At 53.6% G+C, this 25042-nt stretch overlaps 1 protein-coding gene across 2 annotated transcripts; it reads left to right on the top strand.

The window, feature by feature from the left end:
- Positions 1-25042, top strand: Apcdd1 (APC down-regulated 1). 2 transcript variants are annotated; one of them, XM_023705277.1, is made up of 6 exons: positions 1-57; positions 817-958; positions 10623-10806; positions 13473-13998; positions 22096-22417; positions 23975-25042. In XM_023705277.1, exons 3-6 carry the CDS (start codon positions 10727-10729, stop codon positions 24421-24423), a joined length of 1377 nt encoding a protein of 458 aa, XP_023561045.1. In that variant the 5' UTR covers positions 1-57; positions 817-958; positions 10623-10726; the 3' UTR covers positions 24424-25042. The 2 variants fall into 2 exon arrangements, with proteins under 2 accessions (XP_023561045.1, XP_023561044.1); XM_023705276.1 differs by lacking the exon at positions 817-958 and having other exon boundaries at positions 7-57.

Below are 25042 nucleotides of genomic sequence, written 5' to 3'. Positions count from 1 at the left end.
CGGTGGAGATGCGCGGGGTGCTGCTGCGGAGCGTGCTCGCGGCCCTGCTGCTGCGCGGTGAGTACTGGCCGGCTGCGGCCCAACCGCCGGGTGCCGGCCGCGGGCTGGGCGGGATCGCGGGGCTCGGAGCCCGCTCCCGTCCCGCAGTGGCCGCGTGAAGGCATGGAGCGAGCCAGGCGCGGTGCGGAGCCGCGGCGGGCTTTGTGCAGGCGCTGACCCGCGCCGAGGTCGGGGACTTGAGCTGAGGCGTCCGGAGCGCTGTCCCCACGCTCGGGCGCCCACGTCCTGCGGGGTCACTTCACTGCTCAGCTCCCTCGGCGCCCCGAGCCCCAGACCTGCGGCTGGAGCCGGGAATGGGGCTTGGGCCTGGGACCCCAGCCTCAGGCAAGGCGAGGAGGGCTTTCTTTGTAACCTTGCCAGGGTGGCGGCTCGCAGCCCAGAGGCGCTGGGACTGTCTGGTTGGGCCAGACCTGCCTGTGCGCTGAGGTGTGCCGAGCCACTGAGGTCGCGTCGTAAAAGTCAGGATGGAACACTTGCAGTTCAGGGCAGAGAGAAGGTGTAATTATAGGGTTGGACTCCTGGGCCCATCTGCTTGGAATTACAGAGCAGTTTTAATCTTTGGCTGAAACTTGAAACAAATCAGAGCCAATGAGAAGATCAAACAGCAGCTGCCACACACGCAGGAAAGGAAAGAGAGGGTGAGATAGGAAACGGAGAATTGGTCTCTTTTAAAAAGTGGTATTCTGTGAAGAAAAAGATAGGATGACCAGGTGATTTTCAGATTTAAAAAATGACTGGAAAATTTGGCATCAGCAGGATTTTTCACCTAAAGGTGCTGCTGTTGAGCTGCAGAAGGAGCTGTCAGACCTGGTCCTGTGCCGAGCATTCCCTCCCTCTTTGTAGAGGTGGGGTTGCCATCATCCTGCTCAGCTCCAGCAGGGATGTCCAGGAGCAGCAGGTATGGAGAGTCCAAGCGTATCCAGATGTGTCCTTTGGCCTAGCCCGTTCAAAGATCTCCCACACTGCAGAGTGGAGTCCCTGGTAGCTGTGTGGCTGGAGAGCTGAGTGGAGGCTGTGGACCTGGAGTAGTTGATGGGGCCATCCCAGCCACGTGTGAGGGGCAGCCGGAGCTCCAGCGGAGAGGGTGTGGAGGGAGCAAAGGGGGCTCTGCCGTGTTGGTGGAGAGCACGGATAATCTGCACAGAGATGCGACCAGAAAGCTTCAGCGCTGAGTGTTATTGCAACAAAAGTCGCCCAAACTCCCCACTGAGATGCAGCAGGGAGTTTGGCGTTGCTGAGTGCAGGAAATAAACAGAGGGCTATAAATGCTCAGGCAGGACCTAAGCCTGTTTTGTCCCAATTAGTAGGGTCATGTAAGGCAACAGAATAAAATCAAATATTTCCCCCACCTGATTTTTACCAGACTGAAGTATTTTTAACAGAAAATGGGTATAAATCAGCCTAACTGAAGAGAATGGTTTGGTGAGTGTTTTGCTTTACAACCAGGACTTTGTGGGCCTTCCTAAGTTCTGCAGTAACAGGAGGAGCTTGATCACTTATTTCAATAAAAGTTTTACTTCTGAAGGAAATTGTCTGAAGTCTTAGAACCTTAGTGAGTTTTTGCTGGAAAGTGGGCGGTGGCATTCGCCAGCCACAGATCCCATCCAGTTGTAGTGGAGGCCTTGAAGGCAGTAATAAGTGACTGAGAATACCTGGGACAGACTTGGACGAATTTCGTTTCCAACATCAGTTACAGATGATGCAATAAGTTAATGAGTGTGCAGTGCCCTCAGGAAGAACCCTGGTGACACCCAGTCTTTGTGAGGCTGTTTGTCCCCTTCTGTTTGAATCACTGCAAGCCAGAACTCACCCCTAAATCCTATTGGTGTGTACACTAGGATCTGGCAAGACTTGAGCCTTGCTGTTTATTTTTACTCTTTTTAAAAACTGTAAATATAGTGTGAGACCCAAGTTCAAAATGCGACGGCGTTAAACTATACATGTCATTTTGCTTTCCTGTGCTCCAGAATCTGAGAGCAATTGCATTTCTTAATCCAAATAAAACCTATTGAGTGTCATGAAGGTATGCAGCTGGAAGATATCCATTATCACTGTTTTCTTTGCTTGGATGAAAAGCCAGGGACTTTCAGATGTCAGATTCTAAAACTCACTCAGCTGGGGGACACAGCTTAGCAGGAGGTGCCCGGGGACCAGGGCAGGGCAGCCTCTCTCTGCTGGAGGAAGCGCCTGGTTGTACGTGTGGAGCCGACGCCGGCGAGCTGTCTTCTCTCAAGCACTGTTTACTTTTGGAATTCATTGAAAGTTTTCTGAGAGGTGGAAATTTTTTCAGCACTTCCCTTTCCTTCAAGCTTATTCTATCAAAACTTTTAAAATCTGCATGGAGACCAACTGAATGCTTAACCAACGAAATGTGAGAAAACATTCCAATGGGGCAAGACAGAAGTTATCTGAGCTACCCCCTTACCAAAGACAGCTTTTGTAACCAACAAAACATTGTCTTCCCTGCACGTTTTTTCCCCTCTTTGTCATAAAAAGAAAATGAAATCTTGAAAAGGAACATGACTCATTTGTACGCAGCAGGGGGCAAGGCCTGAAGCAGATGTTTGTATTCTCAGCTTAGCTTGCTGGGCTGGCTTCACAAGTGTGGCCGAGGGCTTCTCTGAGGGCCTGTGCATTCTCCCCCCCCCCATGAGAAAAGAACTAAATATAGGTGGGTGATATGAGTGATCGTGTGCTATTGAGGGATCCAACGATGACAACTTGATATAATCAATCAAAGTGCAGCGTAAAATGTTCAGAATGGAAATAGAAAAGGATGTGTCAGTGGTAGTGTGGCTGGCAGGAGACGGAGCAGCGCGGGCAGGGTCTCCAGATAAGGCTGCGCCTGGGTCCGATGCTTGCAGGCAGACCCAAGTGCCACTTCCTGCCATGTCAGGATTAGTGGGCTGGCTGCAGATCACTGCTTAGAGCTCTCTGATTTGGGGCGGGCTATTCTGAAATGTGGAGAGAGAGAGGAATAAAGGTTAGAGGAGGGGCAGGTGCCACCCTAAAATGACTGAGGGTCTTCTGTTCCGGGAGAACGTCCAGGTTGCATGGCTTCAGCTGGCTGTGCACTCAGGCTTCGGGCTGAGGCCCGCCACCTCCCAGGGCCAGGCAGCGCGGGGAGGGGCTGGGGGCTGGGGGCTCCCGGAGAATATGCAGGGGGAGGGAAATGCAGGGGCATGCTTTGGAGCTGGGCAGCATCCTGCACCCACACCGCACACGCATGCATGCATCATACAGCACACCTGTGCACACACGCACACCACACACATACATGTCACACCATCACTGCACACATGCATGCACATCATACACCACAGACAAATGTGTTGTGTACATTGCCACATGCATGCACATGCATACTCATACCACACCCCCCACATATACTCATGCACATATATCAGAGTACACACACCAAGCATGCAACATACATGCATGCACAGATATCACACATCACCACATGCATGCACACCACACACATATATTGCACATTGTCACACACACCACACACATATATACATAAATGCACACATATTGTAATATACCACACACAGTGTACACACATACACACATATATTATACATATGCCCCACATACTTGCACACATATACACACATCACACACATGCACACATGCAACACACATACATCATATACACTGCATACATCCATACACACATATGTAGACACCCCCACACATACACAACACACATCATATACATACTGCACACATGCATGCACTACATATACATATACCACAAGCATGCACACATATCACATATATGTCATATATACAAAGCACACATGCCATGAACATGCACCAGGCATGCACACCATAAGCATGCACCATACACATATGCAAACTACATGTGCCAGAGGCACATATATGCATACCACACAGGCATGTGCATATGTATATATATTATGCACAGCACACACGTGAACACACCATGCACATGCATGCATCACACACCACACAATATACACATCTGAACACACCACACATTTGTACACATATACCACAAATCACACACACACACATATCATATACACATACCACATGTACACCACAAGCATATACCACACATGCCAAAATATATGCCACAAACATAAATGCCATATACATACCGCATATATACACCACATATACCACACACACAGTTCCAAGCCACATACCACGTACTTATATGCCACACACTTATGACAGTGCAGACTCAACCCACAAACTCTGTAGCCTGAGCTTCAGACCATGTCTAGCCTGGGGACCTTGGCATTAGATGATACAAAAAAAGAATTCGTCCACTAAAGTTAAATGAAGCCAGAAATTTAAAATGTTGGCTTTTATTTTTTCTCCTAAAGGAAAAAATACTTCTAGTGGGAAGGTGTGTAAACTGGCAAGAGTAGCTCGCTGAAGTTTTGTTTATTACAGAAAAAAAAGACTGGAAAGGAACTTAGAACACAAGACCCAATGGCAGGCGAATGCCACGCGCTTTGCGGTGTGTGTGAACCTTAATCCCCAAAGTGGAGCCCTGTGCTGGAGTTATCTCCCAGGGGCCACTTCAAAGCACATATTCACAGCAGGGCCTGCTTATTTAATTGCGTGGGGCAATTTCGTGGCTAAGTAATTACCTGCATTTAATCTAATCAGCAGCATTTTATAGATCGCGCTAGTTGTAACTTGAGGCAGCACCCCTCACTTGACTGTCAGGATGCAGGCGGTGGGTGACGTAAAGTACAGATCCCCGCCCGCTGACCCTCGGAGCCCTCTTCCCACCCACAGGCAGCATTCAAATCTTGGCGTTATGCCTACTTAATCTTTCTTTAAAGGAGGTTTTTATTTAAAGTATTAGAGAACATACATAGAAACTGTCCTTTGACATTGTAGCCTGTGTAAAGTAAGTTGGAATGTCTGACTTCCCATCTAGAAAGGCAGGTGAAGAAAGTGGAGCACTTCTCCGTAGGTAGTTCAGGTTGTTGAAATGAAATTGAAAACTCTGGAACCTGAACCTGCTCACTCTGCCCAGAGAACTGAATTCCTTTTCAACAGGTGAGCTGAGTCTTTGCAGCCTAACTTCTTTGTGCCACTCTTGCCCCTAAGAAACTGCTCCTTTGTCATAATAATTTACTGGGCCCAGGCTGTCAGACCCTGGAGTTGGAGCCTGTATTGCGGGAAGTCCTTTGATTACTGCCTTACTCAGAAGTCCCAACAACCAAACACTGTGATTAACCGCTTGCAGTCGGTCACATGAGTGGCCCCCCCAGTGGGGTCTGGCTTTCTCATGAAGTAGGCGACAGTGTTTGCGGCCACTGTGCCCTGGTCAGCGCCCAGCCTCTGGGGCCTTGCTGGTGGTTTGGATGAATGTCCAGGTGGAAATGTGCCTGCACTGCTGCTGTACTTGGCCTGCGCTGATGCTTCACAAGGCTTCCCGGTGCCCAGCAGCTACTGGGTGTGGCAGTCACAAGCAGGCTGTCCCGAGAGCCAGGTGTGTGCTGGAGGCCTCTTGGTGAGAGCGACACTCCTTTCCCACCTCCTTTTTCTCCCTAAGCGTAGTCAGGGTGCTGGGTAATTGAGAGGTGAGTGGGAAGCGATGCACATGTGGTTCAGATGTGGTTTGTCCCAATAGGGTTTCCCTCTGGAACCCTTGCTTTGATCACGTTGTCTCCAGTGTGGCCATTTGCCCTCTAATGAAGTCATGGGCATGCCAGCCTCTGTTCTTGAGAGGAGGCTGTTCTGCAGGCACAGCCTAGCCCCTGCCCCCTGAGCTTCTTGTCTCTCCATGCCACCCACTTCACGATGTCATTCTGTGGGACGGCATCTGGCCCCTGGGGTCTCTGGGACCTCCAGAGTGGAGCTGAGTAAGCTTATTCTTACAAACAAGCTGCCCGGCCTGAGGGATGCAGTTACAGCAGTGGACGGCTGCTGACACAACTCCCATTTTCCTCCACGCGCGGACCTCATCTCTGTAGAGCAGTGATGGTGAATCTTTCAGAGATGAGAGCCAAAGTGTAACCCAAACCCACCTCCCTATCACACTGAGATATTGGCTCAGAGAGAAAAAAAAAAAAAGCAAACAACTTTTACATGAACATTTTTTATCATAAAAGAAAAACTCTTAACCCCTGTGCCATGGGTTTGCCGCCAGTGCTCAAGCCTCCAGTCACTTGTCCTGGGTCAGCTCTGCCAGCTGTCAGGGTCTCCGCGTGCTCCTGCTGCACCTGCCCTCTTGCCAGGCTTTCATTAGGACCTGGCATGTGGACTGTTGTCTCCACAGTTCCTGAGTAACTGAACCACTCTTCCCAGCTTTTCAGTGATTTGCATGGTAGATTTTCTTTCTTGTGTCCCTGATTAAAAGCATGTCTATTCCCTGCCCTGGGTGACTACAGTTTGCGAGTGGCGCCCATGGTGCCAGCCGTCACTCTCTGCCCTGCCCTGACCCTACTGCCTGTCCTGAGCTCCCAGCCTCCTCCCATGCCTGATGCTCTCCCCTCTCCGCTGTCTTCCACACTGAGATCTCGAGACCTCACAGGGCTCCAGGTCAACACTTACCTTTATTCATTCTGTTCTGCCCACCACCAAAATGCACAGACTGGTAGTTGATCGGTATTTATCAGGCTGCATAGATTGGCTAACAATCCGAGAGCCTGGTGGCCTGGGGCCCACCCTCTGCTACAACAGTGTCATCGTTGACCAGACCTTCGACCCTGGTCTTCCTCCTGGGACAGTGTGCAGACTGGCCCTGGATAGCCTTTGACCATTCCTGTAACCACCCTGGTAGGTCAGAGGGACCTTCTAAGGGCAGCCTAGGAGCCTGGTCAGTTTGAATAATCACACTAACACCAGTTCAGAAGCCATTGGCTGGATGGAGGCCAGCCCTTGGCAGTGGGTGGCATCCTCTGCTCATCACCAGCAAGGCTGGAAGCTGGAGGGTGGAGAGGCTAGGTGACAAGAGCAGAGTTCCCAGTGCGTGCTGTCTACCTCTGCCTGCCCCTGTCCAGCGGCTCCAGTGGGCTGCAGTGGGTTGACATTGCCTGCGCCATCCTCACATGATCGACGATGCTCCTGTTGTCCCTTCATCCCTCGCTGCACTCTGTATCTTGAGTTTATTTGAAAGAGGTTGGTTTTGGAAATCGAGAGCAGGCAGTTGAGCGGAGAGTTGTGGTCATTCTCCACCATGTGCTTCTGAATTACACTCTTCGTCCTGAAAGAAAATTCTGCACAGATCAAACTTTTCATGTAACATTGGCAAAGCAAGTACTGACCACAGGCAAGAGTGGCAATCACACTTTCTCACACCCTTCACTCAGCCACATGGAGAGGAGGAGGAGGAGGAAGAGGAGGAGGAGGAGGAGGAAGAGGAAGAAGAGGAGGAGGAGGCTGCTTTTATGTCTGGTTACTGAATGCACTCAGAGAAAACATGCAAAGATGACAAGAGAACTCACCAGGTCTCCTTGAGCAGATAAAAGAAACGTCGGGCTCAGAGCTGCTGTGGATGACTCATAGGTGCCTTGGGACTATTGTTAAGGCCTTGTGTCATCATTGAAAAGCAAGTGTTTTGCCACTGGTAGTAAAGTAATGAAGCATCTTAACCATCACCACAGTCTCGGATTCAGTGAAATCCTTTAAGTGGCAGATCCAGTTTCCAACCTAAGCAGCTCAGCCCCGGAGATTCCTTCCACATACACTGCCCTCCTGGCTTCTGTTCTTTTTCTGGAGAGACTTTCACAGGATGCACATGAATTTACAAATTCACTTTCAGGGCACAGCTTAGCTACGAGATGTTGCATCTTTACTGAAGGCTCTGGGGTCATATTTCAGGCAGAGGCTTCTCCAACTCCCAACACCTCTGGACTGGAAACCAGTGAGAGACCAGCGAGGTGTCAGACAAATGGGGATGCAAAGAACAGCCCTGAAGACTGGCCCAGAGGACATCGTGTAGATAGGTCCATGGTGGGGCAGGAGCAGCTCTTCTGGCCAGACGTCCCAGCTGAACAGCTCAAGGGCAGCATCTTCACTAATCAGAATGCTTTGTAAGCAGCTGGCCTGATAAAAAACAGGGCAAGCTAGGTAATCCCCACACACTTACTTCCTCTGCATCCTTCAGGCCACCTCGACTGGGGAGGTGGACACAGGAGACCACTCTAGGACCAGTGCCTTCCCTTGAGGGAGATGGAGGCTGCTGGACAGGAGGCCCCTGCTTAGTACCCTTGACCTTGCCAAATGACCTCCCTGCACAGATTTTGTGAGTTTCCCTTATTTCCTCCCAGTCTGGGGTCAGTGATTTGAATACCTGTGACTGGTGGGAGGATGGTTTCATTTACACCAAATACAGCACAATCATTTCATTTTGTGTCAGCAGTCTCTTTTCCCAGTTTTCATTTAGTTGAAAAACTCCCATAGCAGCTTTTTCCTCCGAGGTGTCACAGTGTTCCTGTCCCTGAGACACAGCACCCACAGTGTAAAGGAGGAGAGGTTTGATGTAGCTCCTGGTTTCAGTGGACTCAGTCCATGGCTGGCTGCTCCAAGGCAGGAGCCTCATGGTGGAAGGGTACGGGAAAGCAGAACTACATAGTTCATGGTGGCTGTGAAGTGGAGCAGAGGAAGAGCTCCAGGGCGGAAGGGCCAGGGACCAGGAACAGTACCCAGAGTCACACCCCACGACCATCCAGGCACACCCAGGACCAAGCTTTACTCATTTGCTGGGCATCTCTTAATCCAATCAAGTTGATATTTGAGGATTAATGGTCCTAGAGGGAAACCTGAGTCCATCGTGGAGGCTTTCCTCTCCTTGCACCTAGAACTTTCATTTAAAACTGGTTCAATCTTCTGAAGGTTTTGGACACGTGAGGGCAAATACCTGAATGTCACAGACATCTGAATGATCCCTTTTCATACATGACTGTAACTCTGGATCTAACCTTTTCTTTTCAAATGATTTCAGCAACCATGGTTTCTTTTTGAAGTTATGCAGTTGTCTGTTACAAAGCAGATAATTGCCCCCCATAAGTAACATACTAATCAGTGCATTTTATTTAGTTTGCATGTGTTTGTATACTTTTTCATGTATTTTCTGGCTAATGTCTTTTCTGTTAACACAGTGGTCACTACATACACAGAGGGTCCCTCAGGAAGACCGAGCTGTGTGTCCAGCCATGCAGAAGGAATCCCAGAGACGCTGTGCCAGGCATCTGGTCATAACTCCTTTTTTTTTCATTGCTTTATTCAGAAGATTAGGCTGGTGATAGCTTGGGATAAACTTTGGGAAGCCTAAATCACTTGGGGTAAAATAAACTTAGGTCTAGTATTGCTTTACTCCTGGGAAATAGACATACACCATATTCTTACAGTTATTGTTATTAAAAACTTTACATCAGTTGCTAGTCTCTAGCTTTGTGATGTGAGCTGCTAGCCATGGGAGATGACTGGGGAAGGGCTGGCCAAATAGCTCAGCAGATTAAAGCGCCTGCAAGCAGGCACAGGGGCCGGGGGTTCAGTCCCTGGGCCTGCTATGTCGTCAGCCCTGCCCCTGGGGTGTGCTGGGACAGCAATTGAGACTGGGCATGGTGGTGCGCGCCTGTAATCCCAGCTCTTGGGAGGCTGTAAACAGGTGGATCACTATGAGTCTGATCTAGTAGTGAGACCCTGAACACCCTGTAGACCCTTCCCTAAATGCACAGAAAAAAGATAACTGTGGACAAGATCAGGGCATTTTCCTATGAGAGGGTAGCACACAGCTCAGCCCTGTTGATGGTGGCCCTGTAGAGGGCTGTATTACTCCATTTTTTGTGACTGTCACAAAATACTCTAAGCTGGCTACTTGGTTAAGAAAAGAGGTTTCTGGAGGGTGGTTTTGAAGGCTGGAAGCTCACGTGGTACCATGCTGGCCCTGGTGAAGACACCTTGGACATGCCTGCACGATTGTGGGTGGCAAGTGGCAGGTGCACAGGCAGAAGGGCACCAGGCAGCCAGGTCTGGGAAGGGTGTGGCCAGGCTGTACCTTCACATGCTCTCTTGAGAAGGAATCAGCCCCACGGAACAGCATTCCTTGGAGATCTCCAGTCCTGCTGCGGCCCAACATTGTCCCAAGCCTCAGCTCTGAGAATCTCCACTATCAGTCAGTGTCGCCCCCCGGAGACTGCGCCCCCACCTCACAACCCTGGGACCCACCCATGCCCAGGCACAGCAGCAGTCAGGCCAGGAAGGACATGGCGGGTCATGCCCTCCTAGGGTCTCCGCGGCCGGCCTCCTTGCCCCTCAGACCCCACCTCAGTACCCTCAGGACTCCTGCCTCACACTCCCTTCAGCCTGTGGCTGGCCTCGTTGGTGACTGGTTCGTGACCATGTCTCTCCTCTGTGGCCTGTGATCTGCAATGTAATAGACATGTGAATTTTTGCGCTGGCTTTGTGAGGAATGAGTCCTCGAGGACTCTGGCTTTCATACTGGGACCCCCCATTCTGGAAGGCGACTCCTGTGAGATGCCCTGGGCCACACCAGCGTCCTGTGTCCGCCGGTTCCGTGCAGTGCCAGTTCTGCTGTGACTGAGTCCCCCTCTGTCTTGCAGGGCTGGGGGAAGGCTCTGCCCTCCTGCACCCTGACAGCAGATCCCACCCTCGGTCCCTGGAGAAGAGTGCCTGGCGGGCCTTCAGGGAGTCGCAGTGCCACCACATGCTCAAGCATCTCCACAATGGTGCACGGATCACGGTGCAGATGCCGCCAGCCATCGAGGGCCACTGGGTCTCCACAGGGTGAGCTCGGCTGGGAGGGCGGGGCAGAGCTGCCGGGTGACCCCTGGGTGGCTTCTTGAATGCGGAGAGGACTTCGGTGTCGTCCAGCTGATGAGGAGCCAGGCTGCCATTTGAAATCAGGGCTGGTGGGGCAGCAGCTCGTCCTGAGAACTCTTACCGACAAGGTTAAACCACATCACTGTGAGCTATGCTGGAGGGAAGAGTGAATAGGTCCTTGTTTACTGAACTCGGGACCACGTGTGTATAAAAAGAAACTATTAGCAAGTGAAGTTAAGCTCTGTGTTTTACATCCCTGAGTCATGACTTGCGAGGCTCTTTGGCCTGTGCATTTCCAACTGTATTCTGGTAACTTAATATGCAGCGTCAGGGCTCTGAGAGGCCGAGAGCTGCCTCTCTAGCCACAGCGAAGTTCTTAGATTCTTTTCCATGCTGTGGAGCTGAGACTTATCCCAGTGTGAGCTCTGGCTTATCTGTCATTAGAGCTTTTAAAAATAGCCCAGAGGCCGATGTGTGATTTCTTTCCCCCTACCCACTGAATTGTTGAGCGTTAACAAGTCTGACCACTCTCCGGCACTATTGCTGGGATATGGGCGAGCAGCCTCAAGGTACCGTGGGGAGAGATCAGGTGTGTATGGAGAAAGTTGATGAAGACCTAGAATATTTTTCCCCAAAATAGGCTCTCTTAAAATAACTACATGATAAATTTTTTGCATAAAAATCTTCATGTGAAATCATAACTTTGAAATGATTATCTGCTGGATGTCTGCTCTGTACAACTATTCGCTATGGGTGCATAAACCAGTTGTGGTCCTATCTTCAGAGAGTTTACAAATAAACACACAAGTGTGTACTGTGAGGCATGGGGGATGCAGATGTGAAGGAATCAAGGGGCCTTACTGTAAGGTCGGGATGAGTTTTAGAAAGTCCAGGAGAGTGGGGAGCCTTTGGGCCAAGACACTCTTGGTAGGGGAAGAACCTCTGGTGGGAGAGCTAGCGAGGCCAGCTGGACACTGAGTGAGCCAGAGCCAGGCTAGACTGGAGAGCCCGACATAGTCCTGTGGCCAGCTGGGGTGCAGGGAACCCAGGAGAGCAGCCCTGCAGGAAGAGAACATTTTTTAGCTTTAGGGTCTCGCTCTCTGTCTCTTTGTCTCTTTGTCTCTTTGTCTCTCTCCCTTTCTCTCTCTCTCTCTCTCTCTCTCTCTCTCTCTCTCTCTCTCTCTCTCTGTCTCACAGTTGCCCCAGCCTGGCTGTGAACTCCTATGGCAAGCCATCCTCTGCCTCAGCCTCCTGAGTAGTGAGTACAGTACTACGGATGTGTGCACCACACCCAACTCATAGAGTGTGAGAGCCCAGCCGTGGCCAGAGTGCCTCCTGGAAGGCCCATGTTTAAAGCATGATCCCACTTTACTTGGGAGCCTCTGGCTGTGGTATGGTGTGTGGGTAGGAGGAAAGGTGGTGTGGAATGACAGCTGGCTGCTGCACAGGTGGGGCCGCGGGGGCAGCGGGGGCAGCAGTGGCCAAGTGGCAGGACCTGACATGCACTGTGGGCAGAAGCAGCAGCTCAGCCTTTCCCAGCCAGACCCTGGTGACCTCAGCCATTGATCACCCTGAGCTTCTGCTCTGTCCCGAGTCTGGGTGTCTTGTCACTCCCATGGGTCCAGTGACCTGTGCTCAGAGGACGCTGCCTGCCCCGTGTATGCAGGACATCAGTGACCCCAGTGACAGACTGCACAGCTCGAGGCTCCAACCTGCTGGCTACAAAATTTGAATAAGAGGCCCATGAGTTTAGAATTTCAGCCCATCCAGAGCCTGGTCAGTTACAGACAGGAGCAGTGTTAGAAGTTTAACCCTAGAGAGCTGGGGACAGGCTGGGAGCAGGTCTGAGGACGCAAATCCCTTGGCCAGTGACTTGGGGGTCTCGTCTTTCCCTGGCTGGGGCAGAGCTGGGCTGCAGGAACTGATGATCGCTGGAGTAGTGTGAGATGGGCCTGAGTTCAAGCTACTGGTGAAGGCTCAGCCTGAGTATTTCTAGCTCAAGATCCCAGCACCCGTGTCGTGCAACCACGGAGGGCCTTTGCTTGTTCACCAGCACGAGCCTCAGGGAGGCCTGTCGCTGTTGTCCATTAGCTTTGCTTCCTCCTGGTCACCTCTTTTTCCTGCCAGAGATACAACTCATTTTGAATCAGGGGGCAGATTTGTCTTTGCCACAAGGGGTCCATGGGTGTCTCCTGCCTGCTTTATTGGGAGAGGCCACAAACAGGCCAGTGCTCCCAGAGTCAGCTGATTTTGACATGACAGCACGGCATTCCTGGAATAGGCAAGCATGACCCTCTTCCTCATCCAGAAAGACAGAAATGCCTCAGTGAAGCAGGGCTGCCTCAGAGACAGAGGACAGCAATACAGCCTGGTGGGGAACAGTCCAGTAGCTGGGCTGCCTGGGTGTGGGTTCAGGCTTCGATTCTCACTGCCTGTATGACCTTGGGCATGCTCCCTAACTGCCCGTATGACCTTGGGCGTGCTCCCTAACATGTGCCTCAGTTTGCTGTGCTGCAAAATGCAGGCGCTGCTAATCCCACATCGCTCCTGTGAGGGCTGCTGTAGCTCTCCCCCCACGTCTGCTGTGCGCACGTGGGCTCAGGAGGCTCTGCCCCGCCCTTGCTCTCCAGCTGTGAAGTGCGGTCCGGGCCGGAGTTCATCACGAGGTCATACCGCTTCTACCCCAACAACACCTTCAAGGCATACCAGTTCTACTACGGCAGCAATCGCTGCACAGACCCCACCTACACGCTCATTGTCAAGGGCAAGATCCGCCTGCGCCAGGCCTCCTGGATCATCCGTGGGGGCACCGAGGCTGACTACCAGCTGCATGGCGTGCAGATCATCTGCCACACAGACTCCGTGGCGGAGCAGCTCAGCCAGCTGGTAAACCGCACGTGCCCAGGCTTCGTGGCCAGGGGCCCCTGGGTGCAGGACGCGGCCTACGACCTGTGGCGAGCCGAGGGAGGCTGCGAGTGCACCCAGGCCCTGCGCTTCGCCATGCATGAGCTGCAGTTGCTCCGCGTGGAGAAGCACTACCTGCACCGCCTGGACCACCTGGTGGAGGAGCTGTTCCTTGGCGACATCCACACTGACGCCAGCCAGAGGCAGTTCTACAGGCCATCTAGCTACCAGCCACCCCTGCAGAGCGCCCAGGTGAGTGAGTGCCCCTGGCTGGCCAGCCCTGGAGCACAGGCAGAGTTGGGAGGGGCCTGTGAGGGGAGGAGGAGGCGACTGTGGGAGGTGACAGGGGCTGCGGGCTGGAGCACTTGCAGGTTTCCTTTGTGAGCAGAGACCTCAGGGCTGGGAGAATCCTGAAGTGCTGATGCCCTAGAAACTCTGCACTGCCCCTGAAAGGGTACGAAAGCACTGTGGCAATGTCACTGCCACACTTGGAAAAGACACCAGAGACCCCTGTGATAGTCCTGCCCTCGCCATGGGGAAGGAGAGGGGTGGCGGAGACGTCTGCAGGGGCTGCGGGTTTCAGTGCACCTGTCAGCCTGTTGCTGCCGGCCCTCTTCCTCAGCCTCCTGAGATCTAGGGTTTTCAGGCAGGGTGTGGGTCTTTCCGCCCAGACGCAGACTCACCTCTGGCTCCCAGACCCAGGTTTCTCCTCAGTGAAGTGTGAGGTCCCTGTGACTGGAGGGTGGACCTGACCTGGGCCACAGGAAGCAATTAGGACCTGCTGGTGCCGCTTCCCTGAGGGGTACCGCGGCAGCGAGGGGAGTTCTCCAGCTTTGCTTCTGCATGCTCAGTCAGGTCTGAGAGGAACCCTGGGGTGGCGGGCAGGCGCCGCTCCAGAGTGATCCTCAGCTGCCAGCGGCATGGGAGCCCTCGGTGTAGCTGCCTCACGGCAGAGCGCTGGCTGTCTTCGTTTGCTGATATATTCATTATTTTAAGTCTGTTTTCTTAGCGGTCCTTTGAGCCATTCAGCCCCTCGAGATATCTCTGAGAACTTCCTCTCCAAGGACCGCTCAGTGTTACCATTTTATCTCTGTCACTATGAGCGCATGCATGAAAGTGGCCTTTATTACAAAGCAGAAAGATCTGCTCAGGCAGCCACTTGGCAGAGGCCACTTCCTCCCGGCGCGTCTTGTCTGGGTCAGGGGTGTGCTCCTGGCCCTGGCACTGGGAGGGCTTGTACTGCCACCCTGAGTTTTTCCTGCAGAGTAGGCGCCAGGTCCTGTGCCTTGCCATGGAAGCGGCAGGGGCTCTGAGACTCAGATGACTTTAGGCAGGTGGGGGCAACCTCTCGAGCAGCTGGGGTCCCCAATATCCTCCTCAAGTGCTGGGTGAGGGGCAAAACCCACAGTGCTGCCTGCATCCTGGGGCAGCCTGGTTACCAAGGTGATACCTGGCCAGGTATGGTGCTGACCCTGGGTCCTTGGGTATCTGGGGCTTTGTAGTTGGGAACAGTGTCCAGAGACCACCTTGAGGCTGCAGCTGCGCAGAGCCTCTCAAATCAAGGTGTAGACACAGGAGGGAAGGTGTCACATCTGGGCATGGTATCGCTGAGCATAGCAGCAGATTCCCCAGAATGCAGTGGTGGGAGCTGTGGCTCTCTGAGTAAGAGTGGCCACCCATCACCCCACAACCTGGAGACCTGTGGGCCCACTGTGCCCTTCACCTGCCCGTGTCCCTCCAGCTGAGTCCCTGTTGAGCAGTACCACAGGGCCGGGTGCCTTTCCTCACCAGCACTCAGGTGCCCACGGCTCTTCTGCCTTCGCAGCACTGAAGCAAGGGAGGATAACCCTACCTCCTCTTCCTGTCTGCCCCTGAGCCCCGGCTCCAGCACGCTGCTGGTCACTGCATCCCTGCTGGACTTGGTGCCCACCCTCTTCTCCCAGGACAAGGACCTTCCTGGTGGCCAGGGTCCCCAGTCCCCGGCCCGTCTGTCAGGAGTGACACATCTCCCAGAGGGCAATGTCTTGGAAGCAAGCCCTGAGCCTCGGCCCAGGGTTAGGGTGGCAGTTGTAGCGACGACGCCCTTTTCGTTGTTGTTTTGCAATGCTGAGGATCAAACTCGGCTCAGCCTCGCGGGCAAGTGCTTCTCCTGAGGCTGCATTCCACCCCAGGGGGCTGCTCTCCTGCCTGTGCTCTTACTTCTTGTTACCAGCACCTGCATAAATTGGGGCGCATGGGGACTTTGGAAATAGAGCCCGCCCTGGAACCCAGTTCTGCAGACATTAGCTGTGCAATTGGTAGCTACTTAACCTCAAGGAGCCTTAGTTTTTCTTTTCTGTGAAAGGGTAGAAATGTGAGAGGTGACTGTGGAATGCTGTCGGGCAACCTGGCTGCCCCAGTGGGAGTGAGAAGCCCTTCTGGGCAGAGGTTGCAGTGCCAGGCGCTGGGAAGGTGTCAGCACCCCGGGACACTGAGCTGTACCCAGGTTCTGCTGCTTCCCTTCCCTGCACTGCTGAGGCAGCTGTGGGAACATTCACCTAGATTCGTAGGAAATGGGCTCTCTAAAGCCCAGGCCCAAAGTCCTGATTCTAGAAGCAAGGAGGGTGGGCTACACAGGGAGCCTGGGTGCCCTTGGGACACATGAAATGAAAAGTGAGTGAAGGACAGTGTGAAGAAGCATCACAAATGGTCCTGCGTGTGCAAACCTGAGGCTAGGAGACAGAGGGAGGGCAGGTGCAGGTACTTGGGTCCCCTGGGGAGGGGTGTCAGGGCTGCAGTCTGTCCCATGATTTCATGTACCTAGGCCAGGTTACCACACAGAATGAAAATTAGCAGAAGCAAGTCCTGCCTGGACTCAGGAATGCAGTGGCCATCAGAGACAGGCCCCAGCCTCTGCACCCGGCCGCTGTGGCTGCCCGGCAGAGTGGCGGGGCCTGCAAGAAGGCGCCTGGCTGCAAAGCTGAAAGGACCTGCTCTTCTCCTGCTGTCCCTTGTGTGTACCTCTTGGCCTGCAGCATGTTGTAGAGTCCTCAGGAAGTCTTTAGATCCTTCCCAGGATGGCTCTGGGGAGGAGCGAGTAGAGGTGCCCACGGCATCTTTGTAGATCCTGGCATGGCTGAGTCCTGTGGCATGTGCCTGAATGCCTGGTGCCCCAGTTGCCTGGGCTGGCTGTGGCCCCTGGCACGGGATGGGAAGCAACAGATCATCTGTGGAGATCGCAAGGCCTCTGGGAGGGCGGGGCCTCCTCCTGTGAACTTTGCGTTGCCTAATTGCTGGTCCATAGAGACCTGGCTGAAAATTAGTTTAAATGCTAAATTGAGTTAGAAACCACTAGCCTCAGCCCCTGTGGAAACAAGATACCATGTAAAAATAGAAACTTCAGGTCAGCTTGTTTTTCTAAGCTTTATGCTCCTTTGCAACGAGGTTCCAAGTCCTTTGGCAAATAACGTTTGCTGAGAATCAGGTAGGTGTGCATGGAGTTCTTTCAGAGGAAATTGGCCATTTTTTATTAACAAAAATCAAGGCAGGTGAAAGAACCTGTTTTGCCCAAGTGGAGCATCACCGTGGCCAGCGCTGACCCCTGCCAGGAGTCGCCAGAGCCCTGCAGCTGAAGGGTGAGTGGCTGCATTCCTTCTCCGCAGCGATGGAATCAAATGGTAGCGGCAGCTAACAATTTCCACGATCTTCAGCCGACCAGAAAGCCTCGGGATCCGACCCACAAACAAGCAGAATTGGTCTTCCTCCAGAATTCTGTTCTGATTCAGCCATAGGGTTGTAAATAAAAGGTCATCTGAAAACCAGCCAGCTTTTCCCGAGCTGCACATCTTAAATCCTTCATCCCAGCAGAGCTGCAGCTCCCTGAGGACCCCGGCCTAAGGAAAGGGAGTGCTCCCGTGCAGAGGGAAGCTGCGGCTCTGGTCCAGCAGGCACCTCTCGTGGTTTTGGTAGCCGCCCATCATCCCTCTGTGCCCGCAGGGGCTGATCCTAGGATCTCTGGGTACCCAAGTCTGGGTGCTCGAATCCATTATGCAAAACAGGACAGTGTTCGCATAGGGCCGTGCACATGCTCCTGCAGACTTCAGCCCACCCTGGGTGACTCTGTACATCTGGCAGGACGCCAGCGCTGTGTGAATAGTCATTCTTCTGTGTAGGGGAGAAGGCCCTGCACGAATGTCGGCACATGTTCAGTAGAGGCCCACCTTTTTTTTGCAATATTTTTGATCCTTAGTTGGTTAATCTTCAGAAGCAAAACACAGATACAGATGGCTGATAGAAGTGAGCTGGGGGACTTCCCAATACTGGTGCCATCAGAGGGACTTCAGGGTAGGTAGCCCAGCTGCAAAGGCTGGTCCGAATGTGCCCTTGCCGTGGCTCCTGGGTGACGCATCAGCAGAGTGGAGGGAAAGGAGAGGGGTCTGCAGAGGTAGCCAGCGATGGAAGAAATGGAAGGCAAAGGAGACCCGGCATCCAGGGCCCTCTGAGACAGTACACACTGCGCTTTTTATGAAAGAAGAGCACTGGCTGCGAGGCTTAGGTGCCGGGGTCTGACTTCTGTGGATGTTCTCTGTGGGCCGAGGTCAGAGGGTCTGGCATGCGCTTTTGTTGCAGGTATAGATCTGTGCTTTTCTTGATGTCTCCAGAGTATCTCAGAAGCCTGCAAGCTGCTTATTTAAGAAGATAGCAGGCCAGGAAAGATGTGTTGTCAGGGGTGATGCAAGTGGTAAACACCTCATCCCTTGAAAAGCAAGACCAAACCTGCAGGACCAACAAGATAGCTCAGTGGACTAAGTGCCTGCTTAGCCAAGCACAGGGACACAGGACCCTGGTTTGATCCTGGGTACCACATGCCGTGCCAGCCCCTCCCCTGGGCATGCTGAGCCAGGCACAGAGACCAGGCATAGTGGCATGCAGGCCTGTAATCCCAGCACTGGGGAGACTGAAAACAGGTCTGAGCTGCCTAATGAGACTCTACGAAATGCATAAAAAGAAAAAAGACCAACCCTGCCTAGGGGCAGAGGAAGCCCACTGGGTGGGAACTGGGCCTTTCAAAAAGCAGCCTCCCCTCCCTAGCACTGGGCGTGAGCTGAACAGCGAGAAGAAAGAAGGGGCAAAAAAAATGGGGCAAGCCAGGGTGCTTGGGATTCACCTAGGATCTCATTTAACCTTTTTTAAAAAAAATCTTTTATTTATTTATTTAGTACAGGGTCTTGCTATGCAGCTCAGACTCCTAGTGAGACCCATCTCAGCCTCCCCAGCACTGGGATTACCGGCGTGTGCCACCTCGTCCAGTTTCAGTGGCCAGCATAGTGTGCCCAGGGATCCAGGGCTGGCTAGGCATGCAGTGCTGGGGATCAAACCTGGACCCTTGCACTTGCCAGGCAGGCTCTTAGACCACAGAGCTATCTCCCTAGACTACATTTAATCTTTAAAATGAGTCAACTTCAGTTATTCAAGTGAAAGAAAATCTCTTGGAGGTAAAGCAGTCAAGTGAAAATGAATGTAAAATTTATGCTTTCCCATTTTTAGAATAAGCCTGGTTTTCTTTTTAGAAAAGAAAAAGGACCTTTTTTGTCCTCTCCTTTGAGCTAAAGTTGTATGTGCCTGTGTGTGTGAGGGCACGCATGTGTGAGTGCCCGTGTGCTTGGGCAGGTGCTAGAGGCTGCACCCAGGACTGCCCACGTGATAGGCGGGCACTCTACCGCCATTGCTGACCTAGGGCTCCTGGCCCCTGAATTAAAATTTCTCCAGGTAGCAAGGAGGAAACAAATTCTGGTTCGTCAGCCTTTAACCAACCTTCGGCTCTGCGCACAGAAGCTCTGGTGCGAAGTAGTCCTCTCTGAGACCCAGGAGATAGGCTGGTGGAGCCGAGCGGAAGCCCTCCTGGCAGGTGGGAAGCAAGCAGCTGGGTGTGGGTCCAAAAGAGCCAAAGGCTGGTATTTCCTAGTACAAGTCATTTTTTCGCATTGAAAAACCCCACGTGCACTTCTTTTTTTCCATTTATCCTTCCTGAAAGCCTAGAAGAAAAGCACATTAGGAAAAAGAGGCTTTCGGGTCCATACACTATATAGGCTTTACTTTCCCAGGGTCGTTCCCGGGAAGCATAGGTCTTTTAAAACTTCTACAAGCCAAAGATTGTAAGAATTTAAGGAAAATCGTTAATCTTGTCTACAGAATATGAATACCTTCTTACAGACTGTTTCTGAAGCAGTCCCCTTGTGACAGTGTCCGTACAAGCTGGAAGGACCTCTGTGTATTACATCTGTGGTTTCTTCATGGTAGCTAGAGTTGCTTCAGAAAGTACCTTAGCCAACTTGGCAACAGTGACAGCACTGGAAGGTGCAGAAGGACGTGCAGGCGGCGGTGAGCACCAGAGGTGCCGAGGCTCCGAGGCTCAGGAAAATGTAGGCCAACTGCAGGGGATGCCAGATCGCCCTCGGACGGCTGCTGGGAGAAGAGGTGGACACAGGTGTTGGTGAGGCCGCGGGGAGGCTGGGCCGTGTGCTTTTGTGGTACAGTAGTGCCTCCAGTGTGGGAACCGCAGTGACGTTCCTCAAAACATTAGGCATAGATTGGCCAGAGGATCCAGCCAGTCCTGCTGGAATATCCCCCGAGACTGAGCAGATCCCCAAATAGGTACTGATACACCACGTTCCCAGCAGAAGCCACACGTGTGCCTGCAGTGCAGAGTGATTCTGCCTGAAAGGGAACCAAGGCCTGTACCTGCTGGGGACAGAGCAGCCTGGAAGACTGTGCTGAGGAAATGGCTCAGCCAGGCCCGTGCGGCCCACCGAGCCAAGGCCCTGTGATCGCCCTCGCCACAGCTTGCTGCTGGCTGCAGGCTCCGGCTCTGCAGGGAGCCTCAGGTCTGCATGGCCTTAGCCTCTGGTGCCCACAGCATGCATCTGAGCTCGTCCTCTGGAGCCGAGAGCCCCGTGGGCAGAGGCAAGGCTCATTCTCAGAGACCGCAGCTCCAGGTGCCTCCCCCTGTGCTCAGCACACACGTGGTGATAGGGAGCTCTGACTCAGGTAACACTGGGGATGATGCATGTGCTCAGCCCAAGTGACAGGCACCAGCCTGCATGCAGGGGAGGCCACACTCTGCTGGGCTCACACGCTGCTGGTGGTATGTGCTTCCAGTGGGAAGCATCCCTTGAGCTCTTGGGCTGGCATCAGCCATGGCAGCCAGATGGTGGAGAGCCCATGCAAGGCGAGGCAGTGGGGTGCCCTGCACCTGGAGTCTAGCAGTGAGGGGCTGGCGCTGTGCTCAGGGCGCAGTTCTCCGGATGTCCACACTTAGGCTTTGTGCAGAATATGGGGCCACAGCAGTGAGGGAGGAGCCGAGGCCAAGGGCCGTCCTCCAGCAGCACTGTGCACGCTCCTCTGCACGCTGCGCTCCCTGAGCCCCCACCCGCCTTCGCTCTGCCCAGTGCTGCCTGCCCCCGTTAGCTGTATTGCCCTCACCCATAGCCAGAGGAGGCTGCCCTTTTTTTCTAATGTGCCTCACAAAATCGCATCATTGCAGGAAAATGCACACAGTATGAAGTTGGCCACCCTACCCAAGTGCAGGGTGTACAGTTCAGCGCTACCAGTTACATTTGTGTTGTGCCGCCACCGCTGTTAGCCAGCCCTGGAACTGCACTTTGCAAACCGGAGCTCTGCCCCCGGGTGCCCAGCCCAGCCCCCAGCAGCCACCATGCTGCCTCCTGTCTGTGGGTCTCACCACCTGTAGAAGGGCAATCAGTGCTGGCTCACAGCTGGCTGTTCGCCTAGCACCATATCCCCTTGGTGCGTCCCTCCGCAGCCTACGCTGGGGCACCTTCCTTGTTGGGCTGAACCCCAGTTGCTTCCCCAGTCTCTTGTGGGCAGGACTCATGCTCACGCACCTGTCTGGTTCCCTGCTTTCTGCTTTTGGGTCCATAATGGGTTCTACACTTGGTGCTTTGAGGAGGCGGCAGGCCACTTCACTCCGTGGCCGTGTGCAGGTCCTTTCCATGCAGGACCCAGCCAGGGTTCCAGTTTTTCCGCATGTTACCAGCACCTACTCCTGGCTTCTCCACAGTGCTTGTCCTGCCAGTGTGAGGAGTTTTATTTTGTTCTAAAATCAACATCCAGCTAGGGGGTCAGAAACGCAGTAGGACTAGAGTCCCACACAGCAGAGATGTGCTGGCTGTCCCTGCTGTCCCTGGGCACATGCCCATACCCCACAGTTCTTGGCTCAGACCTGGCTCTGCGTGTGCCCTGGCAGCGCTGGTCATGGGTGCTGCTCCCTGATACCTCAGAGGCCCTCTGGGAGAGGCGGGGGACCTGGGAGGACAGCAGTCCCTAATGCTGATGTCTCTGCTGCTGCAGAACCACGACCATGCCTGCATAGCCTGTCGTATCATCTTCCGCTCTGACGAGCACCACCCCCCGCTTCTGCCCCCGAAGGCAGACTTGACCGTGGGCCTGCATGGTGAATGGGTGAGCCAGCGCTGTGAGGTGCGGCCGGAAGTCCTCTTCCTCACACGTCACTTCGTCTTCCACGACAACAACCACACCTGGGAAGGTCACTACTACCACTACTCGGACCCTGTGTGCAAGCACCCCACCTTCACCATCTATGCCCGGGGCCGCTACAGCCATGGGGTGCTGTCCTCCAGAGTGGTGGGTGGCACGGAGTTCATGTTCAAAGGTAGGCCGTGGGCCCAGGGAGCACGCAGGTGTGTTTTGGGGGTACACTGCAGAGCACAGCCGAGGGACAGGCCTCTGTCCTGCTGAGATGCTGGGACAAGAGCAGGAGCAAGTTGGGCCGCTCTGCTCCCCAGAAACTGCAGCATCTCTGCCTCAGCAGAACTTGGGGTCTCTACCTGCAGCCCCAGCACCGTGGGGCCCATGCCACATGGGCACCTGCATACCCAGCCTGTGGCTCCAGGCGCTCCTGGTGGCCATAGCAGCTCGCACCCCAGGTGCTTCCTGGTGGGGAGGAGGAGCAGGTGTTAGCGACTCTTAGGGTCTCAGAGTCTTCATCTCTGCCCTGAGCTTGCCGCACCCTTTAGAGGGTGTCACGGGTAGGGACAGGAGCTGCGATGGGTGTCCCCGCCTGGTGCTCAGAGGCTAGGACAGGACAGGCTGTCCTCAGAAGGGAGGTTTGGTTTTGTTTTTAAGTTTGAGCATCTTCATGAAACTAGTGTCAGCCCTGTCACCACACTATGCAGAGAGGACAGCTGAGATCGTGGGAGTGGTGACACCAGTCCAGTCAACAGGACGCCTGTGTTAGTGCAGAGAAACCCAGAGCCTGAGTCCTCCTGTTGTGGAGGTGGCGGCGGCTTTGGTCCTGGGATGACCACACTCAACAGAGGGCGGTTTCTGGCTTGACCAGCCAAGCCCAGTGTGTGCGGAGCAGTGTCGCCCCCTGGGGGACCTCATGGGGCGGGTGTCTCGAGGTGCAGTGTTGAGGATCAGCCTTAGTCCAAGTGTGAGCAGTGTGCTGCGTTTCAGGGAACACGCTGTGGATGAGCCAACAGGACCTGCTAAGAAGAGGCTTCTACCCTGCCCGGGATTTCTGTTCAATCCACTCATAGTTTTTTGCTTGCAACATATTCTTGATGCCCAAGTTATGTACCAGTATTGACTTACGAAAAAGCTAACTCGCTGAGACACTTGGCAGCCAAACTTTTAGGCACCCTGAAACCTTTTCATGAAATCAAATGCCAGTTTCTGCTGCATAATTCTGCCTCATAAGGAGCCAGCGCAGTGGCCTTCTGGTCGCTCACAGCGTGTTGTGCTCCCTCGCATCAGCGGGAGTGAGCTTCCTTTGTTAGGCCCCCAGCTGGGCAGGCAGGTTGGCAGACAAAACGCCTTGCACACCTCTCCAGCATGCGAGCTGTGTGCTGTGCTGTGTCAGCCCCAGATGGCTGTACCTCCTGAGGCCATGTCACCTATGTAAGTCATTACACTCTACTGTGTAGGAAATAAGCAAGCAGTCATGCAGGTTCCAGCCAGCCAGCTTGCTTTCCAGCCATCCTGACTGTGGTTGTGGGTCCCCTGATGCGGCGCCCATGGGTGCAGAGGGATAGTTGACAGCATTAGGGGTCTGCCACTCCTAGGGACAGGCAGACTTCCCACCCTAGACCCCTGTGGCCAGCAGGGTGGGCGGGCAGGATGGCTGGGAGGGAAGCCTCGGTGAGCTCTGCTGCTGTGTCCCCTGATGTCTCCTTGGTAACCACGGCGTCTCCTCTGCCCTGCACAGTGAATCACATGAAGGTTACTCCCATGGATGCGGCCACAGCCTCGCTCCTCAACGTCTTCAACGGGAACGAGTGTGGGGCCGAGGGCTCCTGGCAGGTGGGCGTGCAGCAGGACGTCACGCACACCAATGGCTGCATGGCGCTGGGCATCAAGCTTCCCCACACAGAGTATGAGATCTTCAAGATGGAGCAGGATGCCCGGGGGCGCTACCTGCTCTTCAATGGCCAGCGGCCCAGCGATGGGTCCAGCCCAGACCGGCCTGAGAAGAGGGCCACATCCTACCAAATGCCCCTGGTCCAGTGTGCTTCCTCCTCGCCCAGAGCTGAGGACCTGTCTGCCGACGGCGGGGGCAGACAGTACGGCCAGGCGCCACGGAGGAGAACCCAGCCCATGCTGCTGGCCACCCTCGCCGGCCTTCTGACTCTGCTGCACTGGGGCGGGCCCAGCTAGAAATTTTTAGGAAGTTCTATTTTTCTGAACTAGGATTCCTTACCATATACAGATTTTCTTTATGAAAAGGAAAGACACTGATTCTTTTGATGCACTTGAATGCCCGAGGGCTGTCGCTCCTTTTCCCGCCCTCCCTTCCCGCCCTGAGTCATGAGCAGCCCGTTTGAAGTTTCTGCTTTGAACTCCGTCCAGCCTGGCCCCAGCGAGTTTGCAGCAGCGATTGCACTTTAAGTCCGTGGAGCTTTGGCTGGTGTGTCTGTGGAGGCCTCGGGGTTGAGCGCTGGGTCCTATTGTTTTTGTCCTCTTAAATATTAGATTTCTGAGTCGAGCTTAGAAGGGCCTCCTCCAGGCTACAACCTTCCCTGCGTTTTGACTGCAGTTGCTTTGCACCCTCTATGGAGTCTTAGTCTCCCAGGTTTAGGCCCTGGAATTGGGGCACAGTTGTTTGGGGACTGAGATTAAGACCTGTACTATTGACGAGATGTGGGCATAGATATGTACATAGGAGGGGTGCAAGTTTAGCGAGATAGCTTTACAGAAACAGGGGTGAGAATCAAAACTTTCAGAAGTGTTTTGAAAAAAAGTATTTGTAATTAAAATTCCAAAGTAATTTAAACTA

Source organism: Octodon degus, unplaced genomic scaffold (assembly GCF_000260255.1).
Source record: "Octodon degus isolate 3935 unplaced genomic scaffold, OctDeg1.0 scaffold00216, whole genome shotgun sequence".
Lineage (NCBI taxonomy): Eukaryota > Metazoa > Chordata > Mammalia > Rodentia > Octodontidae > Octodon > Octodon degus.
The sequence above is the reverse complement of the archived record's forward strand: the minus strand, read 5'-3'. Positions and strand labels throughout refer to the sequence as shown.